General features: G+C 43.8%; 2 protein-coding genes across 2 annotated transcripts in view; one reads left to right on the plus strand and one right to left on the minus strand.

Moving 5' to 3' along the window:
* Positions 1–10,468, plus strand: part of Fank1 (fibronectin type III and ankyrin repeat domains 1) — a 104,612-nt gene extending 94,144 nt beyond the window's left edge. The window contains exons 7-11 of the mRNA XM_034495249.2: positions 5,558–5,723; positions 8,823–8,966; positions 9,205–9,282; positions 9,378–9,422; positions 9,531–10,468. Coding sequence (XP_034351140.1) covers positions 5,558–5,723; positions 8,823–8,966; positions 9,205–9,282; positions 9,378–9,422; positions 9,531–9,593 — 496 coding nt within the window. The 3' untranslated portion in view covers positions 9,594–10,468. The remainder of the gene's footprint in view (positions 1–5,557; positions 5,724–8,822; positions 8,967–9,204; positions 9,283–9,377; positions 9,423–9,530) is intronic.
* A 1,553-nt stretch (positions 10,469–12,021) lies between these two features.
* The window catches only part of Adam12 (ADAM metallopeptidase domain 12), a 328,831-nt gene continuing 323,989 nt past the window's right edge, over positions 12,022–16,863 (minus strand). The window contains exon 23 of the mRNA XM_034485928.2: positions 12,022–16,804. Within this exon, the coding sequence (XP_034341819.1) occupies positions 16,750–16,804 (55 nt within the window). The 3' untranslated portion in view covers positions 12,022–16,749. The remainder of the gene's footprint in view (positions 16,805–16,863) is intronic.

Here is a 16,863-nt window from a genome sequence, read left to right on the forward strand (position 1 = left end):
CTTCCTGATAAACCAATGCCCTGTACATCAAAGAAAAGAGAAATAAAATTGGACATTGGGAAGGGAAAGAATGGCTATAGAAAGTATTTGAAAGTGAAAAGAAAATGGTGCTTTTGTCCCATAATAGATTGGATAATTGTGTTGGAAGGGATGCTTTTTAGAGAAACTCAAAATCACCAGAATCAACCCAAGAAGTGGAAAATCTAAATGAACACTATCCATGTAAAAAATGAGAAAATGCATTCACGTGTTCGCTCCATAGATGTTCTTACGTGGCTGTCTGACTGTGAGCTTCATATTTGTATGTGTCAGTGCTAAGCTTGGAGTTCCTACAGCAATGACAGGCTGGGAAGCTGGATAGAACATCAAAGTTGTTGTTAACATACGAGAAGGGCTGGGCTGTGGCTCAGTGTTTGCGTAGATGTGCAAATCTACTGGAAAAAATGGCAGCAGGTTCTTTGCATATTTGTAGGTACTTATATTTATAAGCCCTTTCTCCCATCATAAAGGTAATTAGGAAGGTAAGGAAATTCCCATTAGATGGTTTCCAACAAAACATCCTTCCTTAGTAGATTCAAGGTGAAGGGAGAATTTGGTGCATCTTAGCACCTTGTTAGTTAGAACCAGCATAGGTGTTTGTCAGCAGAAGGATACATGGAGCAACGTCTCACAGGGGAGATTTATTCAGCTATAAAGCACAATGAAGTGATACCTTCCAGGAAATGGATGCAGCTAGGCATCATCAGGTTAAGTGAAACAAGCCAGATTCTGACAAATGCTGCATGATTTTTTATATTTGTGGATTCTTGGGTTAATACAGATACATACAGTCATTTGTGTATAAGTTAGATGAAGGCAGAAGCAGGACAAAGCCTGGAAGAAAGGGGACAGTGAAGACAGTAGAGGGCATGTGTTGGAGTATGTGGTCCACATTCAGGATCTGCTTGAGAGAATTTGTCTTTATGAAACCCAACACTATATACAACGACTATACAAATGCTAGATAGTTTTATGTTAACCTGACACAAGCTAAGTCATTTGAGAGGAAGAAACCTCAATTAAGAAAATGCCTCCGTGAGAGTGGGCTGCAGGCAAGCCTGTAGGACATTTTCTTAATTAGTGATTGATGCGGGAGGACCCAGTTCATTGTGGGTGGGGCTGTCTCTGAGCTGCTGGTCTTTGATTCTACGAGAAAGTAGGCTTAGCAAGCCATCAGGAACAAACTACTAAGCGGTGTCCCTCCATGGCCTCTACATCACTTCCTGCCTCCAGGTTCCTGTCCTGCTGAGTTCCTGTTCTGGCTTCCTTCAGTGAAGAACTAGTGCAGAGGTGTAAGCCAAATAAACCCCTTTCCTCTCCTGCTTACCTTTTGGTCATGGTGTTTTGTCACAGCAATAGAAACCCTAACTAAGACAATGCATCATTTAAAAAAAGTATATTATGGCTAGACAGATGTCCCAGTGAGTAAAGACCTCAATTCCTAGCACCCTTGTAAAATGCCAGCATAGGTGTGTGCGTCTCTGGTCCCAGTATGGTGGTTGGGCATGTGGAAGCAGGAAGATGACTGGGGATTATTGGCTCCTAGCCTAGCTCTAGGTTCAGTGGGACACCCCTTCTCAAGGGAGTAAGGCAGACAGTGCTAGGGCAGGCATCCTGAGCACATACCACACACAGACTCTCAGCCTTTGGCAGTGCCTGGCATAGAAACACTTGTTATTTTGTTATTTTTTGAGATGGAGGGTGGTTGGTCTCACTATGTTGCCCAAGCTGATCTGGAACTCACACTCTTTCTACCTTAGTTCTGGAGGAGCTGGGATGATAGGTGTGTGCGGTCCTGCCCAACACTATATAAAATGGTTTACTTACTTACTTACTTGTTTTTATATAAAAAACATTTCAGACAATTCTCCAATGTCATTTCTTAGAACTGCTAAATCTTTCCGAGTTTGCAAAGAGTTGAGGCTCGGGGTGTGGTGAGGAGCACAGGCAGCAGAGAGCATGCTGTCAAACCCCAGTCCCGCAAGGACACAGTATGTCACCCTGGACAGCTAGCTACCTCAGGAGGCTTCCCTGTGTAACTATGAGGTTACTGTGGACAATAAATGGGTAAATCCATGGCCATGTGCCACACGGGGCCTGCTCTCTGTGAATGCACCTTATACTTTATTTCATGATTGGACAGTATTTCTGGAGATACAGGTGTGATTCCTCCTGGCCTGCAGAACTCAAGAGAGACAACTGCCAAAGACTTGAAACTTAATAAGGAGGCTTCCTGATGTGGTTGTTATAAGATGACTTAAAAAAAAATCTAATCTGAAGGCCTTTAATTCAGCACTTGGGGTGGCAGAGGCAGGAGAATCTCTGTGAGTTCTAGGCCAGCCAGGGCTATATATTGAAACTGTTTTTTTTTTTTTTTTTTTTTTTTTTTTTTTTTTTTTTTTTGGTACTAACTGGTTAATATCTAAACAGAGAGTAGAATAAATCTCCAAGGGCAAGAAGCCCAATAGTAACCTACATTCACAGGACTGCACTGAGACAGCCGAAGATTTAAAAAATCAAACTATGCCGTACTTCAGAATGTGGAGACTGTGGCACCATTTCCCACTTTTCTCAAATTAGCATATAGATTGAATGTAGCCTCAAATGGAATTATTCTGGGGAACCCGTCAAAACGATTGTAATTTATCTGAGAGAACAAATAGATGGTAATAGACATTAAAACTCTGTCAAAGACAATGGGGACAGTTATTAAAATGCCTTAAGAGTTAAACTAATTAGAGAGGTGGACACTGTATAAAAGATTGGAAACAAATAAACAGGATGACACAGAGCAGTGGAGAAGGTTCTAGAAATAGGCTATTTGAAAAAAAAGAAAGATCTTGGCAAGCTCATGTCAAGTGAATGGAGAATTAAGTGTAAGAAGTCATAAAGTGCCATTAGGAAGCAGGGATGTTGTTGTCTGTCTTTGTAATATGCCTGGCACAAAAGTGGGAAGGAACTAACCAAGGAGAGGGTGCAAAGTTAGGGGCTGTCTGAGGGATCACCAGGGTCTGTGCAGGGAGAAGAGCACCCACATGCACATCCTCAGCCAGGAAAAGTTCCCTGTGCGCAGTAATCAAGTCACACACACGACTGTACCAGGACGGCATACAGGAGCCAGCATTAAGTAGTTCAGTCAGTCTTGCTGATAAAATACCACCTATATATTTGGTAACTAAGGTGATAAAAGTGGAGTAAAATGGACATTTTCAGACAGAGTCACTGGAAGCATGACATGATGCACACAATTTGGGAATATACATGGGCTAAGCCCCGTTGGCTGGGGTCCTGCTCAGTAGTGGAATGTTTGCTGTGTGTCAGTGAAAATTTGAACATCTATTTCTCCCATTTTATGTGAAAACACACACACACACACACACACACACACACACACACACACACACACAAAATGTAAAAGTAGAAAGGAGAGAAGAGGGCTGGCAGGAGCTGGGAGGCAAAGGAGAGGACATTGAGTATTTGCTAATACAAAGCTCAGACAGACCATGGCTGCTCACACAGTGATTCCATTCTAGGCCCAGGAAATGGCCAGAAGTGCAATTAAGACTTTACAGTCAGAGCATCCTAGGATGATAGAGGATTTGCGTAGTCTCCATGTCCTTGTGTGGCCACTTAGGGACTGCTCTCTCCTACTGAGATGGTCTTGTAAACATTTAGAAAAGATGGAAGAATAACATGGAGGGCATCTGTCCATGCTCCAGCCAGCCTTAGCAGGTGCATGAATTTGTCCTATTGTAATCCCCTACCCCTGTCCTCCCCCCCCCCCCCAAGTGTGCTCCACAGTTACCTTCAGTCTGCACTCCTGGAAACAAGGTCATCATCACGGCCCAGCTGTCACCACACACTCGAGTACATCTCCCCAGTTCTTTGGTGTTACTGGCACTCTGTCTCCCATTCATCCTTCCAATGTCACTTTGTGGTGGGGGCTGGGCAAGGTCTGGATGCAGTCTATGCTCCCACATTGTGTCTGGTGTTTCTGCCTTTCTGACTTCCTTTATTGAAGACCTGTTCTCTCTCAGTTCTCTCCTCTTCCATCCTTGATGCCTTCTCTTTCTCCTTCCACTCTATCCTCTTCTCCATTCTCCCTTCAGTCTCTCTTCCATTTTCCTTCCTCCCCTTCCTCCTAGCAGTGACATCTGAGTGAACACCCAACATGCTGTGTTCTGGGTTCGTGTTTCTCACCTTCCCCAGGAGTAGGGTAGCGTCTAGCTTGCTCATCTAACTCTGTATTTCCAATAGAAGTGTTTTCATGATAAGACTATAAAGGTTTGGCTATTATGGGGTGCCATCTTCATTAGGAACCTCGAGAGCTTGTGCTGTGTCTCTGGCTCTGCCGAGGAGGCTTATACAGGTGGTGATTCCAGGCTTAATTCTGTAGTGGTGGGGATAGCAATATCTCTGTAAAGTTATATTTTCCTCATGGCAACTAGAAAATAATCTATAGGGTAATAAATTCATATTCTGTGGCTACATCAGTCCCCACTAACATCCTAAAACTGCCCAGGAGTGGTCCCAGTTAACCAATTAGGAGGTGGACAAAAGAAGTGTATGAATCCATATTGATTGACAGTCTTCAAGGAGGAACTTCCCAGCAGCTGGAATGGACCAACCAGCCTTTGCCCTCTAAAGGAGAGTGGCAGTAAATGAGCAATCTTCCTGTTTTAGAGCAAGACATTGGTTTAATAATGACAGTCTGACCTTTGGTCCTTCATCACTCTGTTTTGAATATAATCTAGATTTTGTGGATATTTTAAAATCAAATAATTTATATTCACTTGTAGGCAATATTCATTTTCAAAACACCTTTACATTTTGTGCATTTGTATGTGCATATATATGTATCTATCAATGCTCAGGTGCCATGGTACTCACGTGGGAGTCAGAGGACAGCTCCCAGAAGTCTATTCTCTCCTTTCACTACATGGGCTCTGGGTTTGAACTCAGGGTATCATGCTTTCCCTGCTGGGCCATCTTGCCAGTCCCAGTATTTATTTTTCAAATTAAGACATTATGCATATACCATAAAGTACACTGCTCTAAGATAGATCCACACAGTTGCTCACTCATTGCCACTGTGGGGGCCAGTTTTATGACTCTAGAAATATACTAAATATGTCCCCCTTCTTAGCCCCAGACAGCTACCATCCTACTGTTCTTGTTAGCTTCCTTGTTAGCCTCTCCTAGATGATCATGTAAATGGATCATATGCTATGACTCTTTATACCTGGCATCTTTTATTGATCATATTGTTTTAAGATTTTTCACACTATTGACTTGACTTCCCTTTCATGGCTGACCTGGCATTTCATTGCGTGGATTTGCCACATTTTATCCTTTAGTTGATAGACATGTGTGCATTTTGTGTGGATGAACAGTTCTTTTTTTTTTTTTTTTTTTCCACTCAAATGACAAGCTTTTGGTTTAATCTGGGTGGATGAAATTCGGACCCAAGGTCGATGGTGGGACCTACAGTGGATTCTGCTTTTTCTGTGTGTTGCAGTCTCATGCTTGCGTGTTATGCGGGTCACCTGGATGTTGTCAAATACCTCCGAAGACATGGAGCTTCTTGGGAGGCTAGAGACCTTGGAGGCTGCACAGCTCTGCACTGGGCTGCAGATGGAGGCCATTGCTCTGTGATTGACTGGATGATAAAGGACGGTTGTGAGGTATGGCCTCTTTGCTTCCTAGTTAACCACACCACACTAATCAGAACTTGAAACCATCTTCTGGGATCTGGAGGCAGGCAGGCAGGCTGGCTGGGTGGCTGGCTGGCCTGGTCACTTGCTCTGAGAAAAGTCAGACAGGAGTCTCTGGCTCATGAGCTTGAAGGGCCTTGGAGGATACTTGGGGAACCATGGTGACAGCTAGGCTTCATCTCGTCTTGGGAGGCAAAGAAAGTGGGTAGAGCTCAGAGCTGACCCCATGTGTCTCCGCTGCTGCTCTGCACCTCCAGCCATTGCTGGTGTCTGTTTAGTTGGATGCTGAAGCCTTACTGAACATCTGCTACATACCAGAGATGCAGAGATGTGTACAGGTCTAGTGGCTTTCAAGGTTAGGTTGGTTGATTTTATTCTTGGGCTTTCTCTCTGTCTCTCTGTCTCTCTTCCCCTCTTTCTCTGCATACATGTGTGATGTATGTACATGTTTATATGAATGTGTACACATATGTATGTGTGGAGGCCAGAGGTGGTTGTGTTGAGTGTGAGTACGTGTGGTGAGCCCTGGAAAGTTGAATCAATGGCCTCGAACTTCAGGCCTGGGAGAGTCTCATTTCCCAGAAGATGTCAGTAGATATGTCTAGTTCATCTGCAAAGTGTGAGTGAGGGAAAGCAGGGCTCCTGCCTCAGGGTCTCACTGGCTTCCGCCATTGTAATAATAAAAAAAAAAACTGATTTATTCCAAAGAAAAAAAATCCCAGAAATTAAGATAATTACATTTACCACATCTCTTGTTTCTTTATGCCTGAGAGACATTTGCAAGAAGTCAGAAGGCTGGTCTCAGTGAGAGAGCTCTCTGTGGCAGGGTGGCCACAGGGGTGTATACTTTACTATGAGTTTATAGTGATAATAAGCTGAGGTTTTCTGGGAAAGGGATTCTTACCAGGCAGGTTCTCTGATATAAACATTTAAGTTCTGGAAATTTGAAGTGTGGGTGTTCTGGGCTTCAGGTATATAATCCTGTTACCTTCAGATAACCAACCATTTGGGTTAAATCCCACCTTCTACTGTTGTCCAGGAGCCATCTGTAGAGGACAGACCTGCATGTGTGGGTCCTCTGGAGACAGCTATGTATACAGCTGGCTAGTGGGAACAGATGACCACAGCCCGGCCTCCATGTTGTTGCAGATTGCTCACCTGGCATTTTGGAAGACCATGGGGAAGACTGAGAGCCAGACAGAACTACCACCCTCTTCCCAGGTGTAAGAATTCCATGCTGAGGAAGACATATTTCCCTTAACAGGGAACCATTTGTGCATTTGTTGGGCTGGGTGACCTCAGGAAAGATACTGGACCCCTGAGGTGGGTTTGGTAATTTTAGACTAGGAATAGAAACATATGCATACCTCATCCCCAGGACTAGATAGGATATGTGGAGACCCTCTTGTTAAGGCAGGTGGTTATTTTGTTATTCAAACACAGCAGAGCTTGTTGCTCATAGTTGGCCATTTCTATGGGGAAGAGCAGCGACGGGGTAGAGAGAGTCCATCAGTCTCACCCATCTGAACAAGAGAATCCCTGCATCCCTGACCTCCTGCTAGCCCCTTGTTGGCTATTCATTCTGCTGTTCATGGTGGCCATGGATCATCTTTGCATCTTTGAGGAATGCATTCTGCAGCATTCTCTCTCTCTCTCTCTCTCTCTCTCTCTCTCTCTCTCTCTCTCTCTCTCTCTCTCTCTCTCTCTCTCTCTGTATACCCTTATACTCTCTCATATTTATCCTTACTCTTTTTGGTTTGGCTGGAGATACCCTAGAATTTGGTGCCAGTTACACCTTTTTATTTCACACTTTTTCTTTTAGAAGAAGAAATTGAAAGAGTTGGTTATAAACTAGGTTTTGGGCATTGGCTATCTTACTACTGGGCACACTGTGTTTTGGGGAGCTAGCTCTGGGCATGAATGAACCGAGCCAGTTTGTGATAGCCCTGGTCTCCCTACCTGAGATGCAAGCCTTGTGAAGTACAAAGGCATGTGCTCTTGTCATCATGGTCTTATTCTAGACAAGAGTTAAAGCACTGTGAAAGATACATCAAACAAAGAGAGGAACTGCTACTGAGCCAGGTGTGGTGGCTCACTCACGCCTCTAATCCCAGCAGCAGAAAGGCAGGTAGATTTCTGTGAATTTGAGGCTGCCTGCTCTGCACAGCAAGGCCCTACCTCAAATTAAAGAAAGAAAGAGAAAGAAAGAAAGAAAGAAAGAAAGAAAGAAAGAAAGAAAAGAAAGTAAACACTTAAAATTATAGTCAGAGACTTGACAGATGGCTTAGAGGTTAAGAACATTTGGCTGCTTTTCCAGAGGACATGGGTTTGATTTCTAGCATCCACATGGGGGCCCACAACAGTCTATAACTCAGCTCCAGGGGTTCTGATACCCTGTCCTGGCCTCTGTGGACATAGCATGCAGGCAAAATAGTCAACGCATACAAAATCAAAGTAAATCTTTAAAAGAGTTTAAAAACTACATGCTATATATGTGTTGGGGGCTTTGTATATAGCAGAGGACTGGTCTGTAATGCACCTAACCCTCAAGGGACTGGAGGCCCCAGGGAGTTTAGCGGTCTGGTGGGGAGGGGGTGGATGGTGGAGACATTCTCATGGAGAGAGGGGGCAGGGAGGAGGTATGGGATGTGGAACGATTGGAGGGTTGGAGGGTGGACCTGGAGAGGAATGGGGTCTGGAGTGTAAATAAATAAATAAATAAATAAATAAATAAATAATTTAAAATAAGTTATAAATAAAAATTTTTTTAAAGTGATAAAAAGGAAAACCTACGGTTAAGGAGAGCACAAGCCATAGTGAGGAGGGGTCGGTTTCTTCCTGCCCCTACTCATTCTCATCTTAACATTTCCATTTAACAGACGAGTATGGCAGTGAGGAGTGGGATGTCTCAGGAGACCTCCTGTGAGACTCAGCAAATCCTCTCCCCAAACACAGACATGAATTCAGCTAGCTCACCACAGGTCTAGGAAATGACTAGACCTCTATGTCTGCCCAGCAACACCACAGGGAAGTGGTTGGACTGAGGCAGGTGTCTCTTTGGCCACATAGGTGGATGTTGTGGACACTGGTTCAGGATGGACACCACTCATGAGAGTCTCTGCTGTGACAGGAAGCCAGAAGGTGGCCTCACTCCTCATCGAGGCTGGGGCTGATGTGAATGTCAAGGACAAAGATGGAAAGACGCCTCTCATGGTACACCGTTCTCCCTGGGTCTCAGTTTTTCTTAACACTACACGTGGCTTGAGAGTTAAGCAGTTTATATCTGAGGCCTGGGTTTGCTTTTCCCCAGCCACTGATAATTGGGGAAGGTCATTACAGTCTCTATATGTTTGAAATGGAGTTTATCATGTTTCCCATGCTGGGCTTGAACTCACGGGAGGAGGGCAAGGCTGGAGGGAAGTGCTTCTCACACCAGGTCTTCTGTTTCTAGGTTGCTGTCTTAAATAATCACGAACAGTTAGTTCAGCTACTTCTTGATAAAGGGGCAGATACAACTGTGAAAAATGAGGTAATGTTCATTGGGATCCTTAGAGAAGAAAGAAATGTATGAAAATTTCACACTCTAATCTGTGATTAAATTAAGGAAGTTGTGTTTCCTTCCAGTTTGGCAAAGGTGTCCTAGAAATGGCCAGAGTTTTTGACAGACAGGTGAGGACTTCCCTCCTGCCTATCAAAACTGATTTTGTAGTTCTTTCAGACTCACAGAACCTGCCAAAACCTTGAAGGACATCTACCTGTTTGTTGTGTTTTTTCTAGAATGTACTTTCCTTACTAGAAGAAAGGAAAAAAAAACTGCCAAGGAAGTCCTCTGTCCACTGAGCAGAGAGCTACCCATCTGAGAGCTCGACCTAGCGAACAGCAAACTGTGACCACTGGGCTGAACCTGTGACGTGCAGCATCTCTGAGGATGAGATGTTTATTTATTTAGTTGAAGATTCACAGTGACTTTTATGTAACGGGCAACTCTTCCCACATTGAAATACATCTTTTTACCTAAGCACGTTCATATGTGGTCTCATCACTGGGCCTCTATAGAACAGGAATGTTTTCTTGCCCTGTGCCTTTGCAGTTAGACACAAAACCAAATATTTACGCACTGGTGTTTCATAAACGAGCACTCACGGGTCCCCTCTTCTGTCTCCCCCTCCCCCTTAGCTGTCCTCGAGATGTTCCAGGCCTACTGGACACCTTCCCCTCATGTGTTTCTTATTATGTCTCCCGCCCCACTGCAGGCCAGGCTGCTGTTGCCTCCTGCAGCGGGGCTCCTCCTAAGCACCCAGGAGTTTTCTCTTAGGCTCTTGGCCTCACATCAAAGCTCAGAATACGTATCTGTAGACTGGCGCTGCTCTGTTTGTAGTGTTTAGTTGAAGGACAGTGCTAGGAGGGCAGGCCCATCAGGTCATGTGTTTGCACATGCTCACTTCTGTGGTGAAAGGACCCAGACCCTGGACAGCTTCACCAATGATTAGTGTATTACATTTAGTTTTGAGAGCAGATAGATTTTTGAGGCAAATCGTATAGATTGTAGACAAAGAGAGGTTAACCACCACCAAGACGGTCAGTTGAGAGCCCAAGATAGGAATGTGGGAAGTTTTAGCTGGACCAAACTTAAACACCAGCAGGACCATGTGCATTTTGTGTCTCCAGGGACAAACTGGTTCACTTAGTCTTCTAATAAAGCAGCTAGAAAAGCCCTCATGGGAGTGGACTCTATTTTTTTAAAAAACAAAAAACCTAGGGAAGGCCTATGAAAAGGTAACCAAGGTTCAACACTGGGGAAGCTGCAGAGAAAACAGCTACACACTGACTCAGACGTGGCCAGTTTCAGCTCTGCTCGGCAGGGTTCACAGAGGGTCCACCTGGGGACTTGATCTGTGGGTGTATCTAATCTGGTCTGTGGATGTTGCATGGGCATTTTGCCTTTCTCTTAAGGGTTATCCTCGCATGATTTGTTCATGATCAGCATCGACATCCACCTTACCATCCTCTCTGGGTCTGCTGCAGATGGTACCCACCAGCCCCTGTATGCAAGGAGGATACCTCACATCCTTCTTGTCAGCATAAAGCTTGGTGACATTGTCCACTGTCTTGGGTCTGCATGCTCAAAGGCTACATGTATTTCCTGTTCCTTTTGTCTGATTATTAGAAGGTGATTTGTAGCCTGTTTACTCTCTTTCCACCCCCAGTAACTCATGGTTCTGTTTTACAAACTCATTAAATTGCATGCTTTATTTTTTACAAATTTATTTTTTTCTGCAAGGATTTTTGTTTTCCTTATATAGACATTGTGATTACTCATTGTCACCCTTTCATTTAGTAATTTGTGTATTTGAGCCTCTGAATTTTCCCCCAGGGACTGCTTTTGTTGTAGTATCATAAGGGTTTCTTAAACTGAACCTTTGAGTTCACAGATGCAGTGGGGTCACCTGCTAACCACCTTTGCGGGGATTCCTTCAGACCCTCTGAACTGGACATCAGAGACAGGGCAGAGGGATGGACTTTAACAAGGACAACAGGTAAATGCTTCTAATTCTGGGAGTGTGAGAAACAGCCTATAGTATACATCATTTCCAGAGTTACATTTGCTGTTCTCTAACTGGCTGAAGAATTCCTATATTTCTAGGGCACACATTTTTTTAAAATTACTATTCTTTGATCCTAAGAGGCAGTAGGGCAAAGGTCAGATTCTGTGCATTTGGAATACCTATTTGCTGTGTGCAGATGTGATCTGTCAGTCACCCAGTGACATCACAAAACCTACTTGCTTTGTTTTGGGATAAGTGGTAAGGACAAAGATTTCTTTTTTCTTTTTTTGCTATAATTTTGAATATATACATTTTTTTTCTGCAGCTTAATGGAATTGGATGCTAGTTTTAAAAATGTGTAAGTATTGCATTTAGATTTTCTTTGCTGCCACTCTGACAGTGTTATGATTATTTCTTGAACTTTTCTATAAATGATATGAACTTTAAAATTATTTTGTAGGTTATGAATTCACATTGTTAAAAATGGTATCAGGTTTCCCCACTGTCTCACCAGTGCTGTGTATTGACAGGCTTTCTTTCCACTCCATTCCCAGGATTAGCAGCACACATACCTTGGTCCCTCAACAATTCTCTTCAGTTGCCTGTGCAATGCTCCAAGATGGCCTTCCTTTTATAAGTGAATGAGCACATAAGTATATTTTTCTGCACAAGACTTTACCCTTAGTTTTGTATCAATAACATTCAGATAACACACTCAAAAGTTTATATGTTTACTGTTTATTGGATATAATACTCTTAACAATGACATTTTCTACTGAACTTGGAGGCTGTGTTTACCTGTAGATCCCCCATATGAGAAATGCGTACAAAAATAACAGCATGTAACATACAAATGTGAAAACATGAGCTAACCAAAGCGCTATCAATGGACGAAGCCCTGCAGAATAGCTGTGCTGGTTAACTGAGATGTAACTAACATTAATCAGAACGAAGCTAAGCCTGTGGCCAGTTCAGGTTGTGCCGTTTGTTGCCACACACATTCAGATGACTGGCAATCCCAACCACTACCAAGTTGCCCTGATAGAAGGACTGTTAATTATGTTTCTAGTCTCATGAGATTCATGTGCTTTCTGATCACCGCCTTATGAAGTACCAGCACACAGGCCAGTGAACATAAACCAGTATCTGATGAAGAAGTCACATGACATTGACTCTGTCTAAATTTCAATGTGCTAAATTACGGGCTAAAATGTTGCTTTCTTAGAGAATTACAGATATCACAAAACATGCTCTTTGACAGCATAGAAAGGTAGGCAGGCAGTGGGGCTTTCAACTTGCAGGGGCCAGATCATTTTCCAGTTGAAGATGACTCCTGAGTGTCAGGCCTCCTAGCGATCTCTGTCCATTACTGAGCATCCTAACAAGTCCACACTAAACATTTTCTTTTCCTAGTTTCTCTTATATGAGAAAAGCTTGCAGTGGTTTGATAATAAACTATCACTACTAATGTAAGTGTGTGTGTGTGTGTGTATGTGTGTGTGTGAAAGTATGTATGTAAGTATGTTTGTGTGTATGTCCTCTACAAAAGGCATGGAAATGGTACATTCATATGTGTACACGTCTCCTGCAAGGGGTCCCCACTACTCAGTGGATCTGAGTGTGGGGCTCACAGATCCCAGAGCATCACTTAGCTCATCAGAGTTTCAAAGCAATAGGTGCCACTGGGAAATTTGGGTTGCATCAAAAGCATTTTGTACTCAGTGCTAACTTGATTTTCTATGGCTAACTTCACCTTGTAATTAGAGCAAGGCAGTGGGAGGGAGGTCACTGTGGTTGATACACTGCGGGACAGATTCAAGGCTGGTATGTGCTGGAGGTTGCTCTGTGCTGTGGCTCTGGAGAAGGTTGGACTGTACTGTTTAGGTGAACCTTGAAGGGTAGCAGTTACCACATTGGCTTGAAGTAGTAACAAAGGTGGAGATTTGGGTCTCTTGGATAAGAGAGATTTTGGCAGAGGGTCTGGCCAGAGTAAGGCACTTGTGATTGGCAAGAGAGGAAGGCAAATTGGTGCCTGTGTTTTCCTGTGTCCTTGGTGTAATGGAGCTGCTGCCGAGTTGTGTGAAGGAACTAGGAGTGGAGAGGGCTAGCTTCCAGTATGAGTGGAAGGGAGAGAAAAAATGGCCGCTTGTAATATCCTCTTCCACTTGTCATAATCCTCAAAAACTAGTTCTTGGGGCTTCTGGGAGTATTGGTGTTTCTTAGTCTGGGTAGCTTAGTCAGACAGCTTAGGCTATCTGAAAACTGTGGGGAGGATTTGTAGTCAGTGTCCCCTGGCTGGGGCCAGATATAAGGGAATTAAAACATGAAGCAGGCCTCAGAGGAAAGAGCTGCAAGTGGCCGGGTGCCCTACTGCCCAGTCATTGTCCTCCTGGTTGTCGGGGTGTCGCTGGCTCAGAGTGCTCAGTAAACATCTGCTGAGAGGCAGGATGATTCTTAGGCCTTCTTGTTGGCCCAGCTCCAGCCTCTTTGTAGCACCATAGGGATCACAGGCTCCTAAGAACATTCACACAGATCAGGGTTTGGCAGTTCTTAGAGAGTGCATTGATGGCTTGTATTGATTTGTTGGAGAACAATGACCCATAGCTTCAGCCTGAGAATTCCTAATAAAGTTAAGAAGGCATAAAAATGTCTCCTCGGAGACCAGTCAGGAGTATTTCTTCCCGTAGAATTTAATTTGTTGCTTGTGTGGTTTCTGTGATGTCATCCCATATGTGCAACCTGGAAACACTCACACAGAGCGCAAACCCAGCATGCATAGTTTGAAATGGAAAACTGCATTGTTGCTCTCCATGAGCTGGGAAAACAGATTCAGGACTATTGTAGGAGACCAGCTTTTAAGTGGAATGCCTGCAAGATTTGCCTCCCACTTTCCTGTGAAGTAGGGTCACATAACCTATAACTATTCCTCAATGCAGGAAGGAAAGGAGAACATCCAGCCATGCCTCATGTCTAGGCTCTTGACCTACTGGACATTCTCAGGGATGGTCTACCAGACTCAACCAACTCTAGGCATACCTCTAGTGTGTATAAGCATAAGACAGACTGCAATTGAACTGTGTTAATGTTGGTTTCTGTCATTTGAAGGATGGAGAAAGGGAGAGAAAAACTACCCTTTATCAAAAAACCCCAATGCTGGTTATTGGTTCCCAATTTTGTTAAAATTGAAGTTACTTCTAAATATGCTTTAATTGATAACTGCTGTATCTTAGAGGTATACCTTTAGTAACACTGTCTATCCTGTAAGGGACTATCAGGATTAAATATGTTCTTATTCAGAAATGAATGCATGGTGTGAAAAAAGCAAGCAGTCAGCATTGCACAGCAGGTAAGGCACCATGGGCATCCTTAGAGGCCACTAGGGAAATGGCAGAAGATCACAGCTCCAACTTCCTTTAAACTAAACTCTCTCTGGTCCTCTAAAACCAAAGTTCTTCTGTCACAGAGATGACAGAAGAAATGTGTTCCTAGCTTCCCTCTCAACCCCCACCAGAGGAGGGGCTCACACGCTCCAGCTAAGGCTTTGTGTGTCTCACAAGACAATGCTCACATAACTCTGTAAGCCTTTACGGTTGTGTATGTCTGGCCTTAATACAAGTACCCAATGTTATATCAGTTATGAGAATTCTGTATGCATCTCAATGGTAGCAGTATTGTCTCTGTGCCACGAAAAGAGGCATGTTATAGGAGTTGTTCGTTTATGCATCTGTGACGTAGATTTATTTACTCAACCATGAAGACCATGCTTCCCAATGCTGAATACAGTTTTGAATTCTAGAAAGCAAACAAAATTTAAAGTCTGTGTTTTCTCTTCTGCTTCAAGGCACAGGCCAGTCATTAATGTGACCCTTCCAAAGAAGCCTTGATCTTAAAGCAGTCAGATGAGGTACAGAACTGCTGTCAATTACCTTCTAATGAGAAAGCCAGTCATCCTACACCCCATCTGCAGACAGGGAAGGCCTCTGGCATTTTGCCTACATAATTTTGTTTTAATATCTATCTTTCATGCAATTGGGTTGAGGCATCTTGAAGATCTGCTTCTGAAGGTAGCTTCCCAGTAAGACATTGAAAGAGTACAGGTTTAAGAGTTGTCTGGCTGAGTTTGCCTTTCATGAGCAAACGCAGTATTAGGAAACTGATTGCCTTGCTGTCTTATGCATTAACAGGTATGTTCAGAGTGTGAGAAAGGCTGCGTCTCTATGCTGAAGAAATTAGGATGTCTTGAAGGGAACACACAGGTAACTTTGGGTTCTTTGTTCAATGGCTACTAATAAGGATACCAGACTTAGGCTGTATCATAAGAATAGCATTCCATGTGGTTATAGCTTTTGCAAGCATATGGATTCTGCCTAATTTTTAATAAGTTGAGCCTTGCAGTAAAAAGGAGATTTCTATCTCCAGAGTTGATCGACTAGATTTGGTTACCAGTTCACATCTGAAAATAGTTATGGTCCCATAGAAAGCCTCCTCTATCTGTCAGAACACAGGGTCATTGTATTACAGTCAAGAAGACAATGTGGTAATTTGCTTAGCTCTAAATGGGCAGGAGACAGAGGTCTGCAGTGCCCAGGCAGTGGCTTTCTTGTAGAAACACCACTGTTCCCAATGTAAACAACATGCCCATGCCGGCTCGCACTCTGCAAAGGGCAGCCAGAGAGAAGCTTCTGCTAGCTCTCGATGCAAAGCCTTGTACAGCACCTCAGTGCTCATGGCTGCTCAGCTCAAGGTCAAATGTTTGCCCAGACTAGGGTTCCAGTCTCTCTTCTGGTGTGGCCACACCCCAACCTTCTTTTCAGTACCCCAGGTTCTCTCCAAAGCTGCTGGCTAGAAACCAGATCCTACCTGTTGTCTGAGAGCTTCAGGGTGTAGGGCCCGAAGGCCATTAGCATGCAGGGGCCCAAGACCTTCCTGAAGGCCCTGGCTACAACCCGATAGGGTTTCCAAAAAATGAAAAATAAAATAAAAACAAACAAAAGAAAACCCATTCCAGGTTCTACCTGGGGTGTCCTGAGCTGTGTGTCTGGTGCCATAACACAGCCTTGGGAAGTTGGGGAGCTGTTTTCCAATAAGGCCTCAAACAGAAAGTAAACATCTCATCTTGGGTCCCATCAAGCAGGATATTTCAAGTCCTCCAGAAAAACAAAAGCACGAGGAGCCTTCCTTCTGTAGAAAAGCCCTGTGATGGTACAAATGCCTGCTACGGCGCCCTGCGCAGTAATAGACACTCTGCATAAATTAATAACTTACAAGTACCTGAGCAAGTACACAAAGCACCACAGCACAGCACCGATGGCAGTAGCTCCAAGTTCTGGAAATAATGGTGTTTTAAACACTTTAGAAATTCTGAGAGTTGGTACAACAACAACTCCGATGGAGTCGAAGATAGTGCAAACTTCTGTCTTCATTGTTGAGGACCGGTCTGGGCTGGCTTCTCACTTGATGTAGGCATTGTGGGAAGGTCTGGGTACTTGATGCTTAGGTGCAGGTCTGAATTGAAAACAGGCCAGAGAGGGGAAAACAAAACTGCCGTTAGACTTCAGAAGCCA

The sequence above is a fragment of the Arvicanthis niloticus genome, chromosome 1 (assembly GCF_011762505.2).
Source record: "Arvicanthis niloticus isolate mArvNil1 chromosome 1, mArvNil1.pat.X, whole genome shotgun sequence".
Classification (NCBI taxonomy): domain Eukaryota; kingdom Metazoa; phylum Chordata; class Mammalia; order Rodentia; family Muridae; genus Arvicanthis; species Arvicanthis niloticus.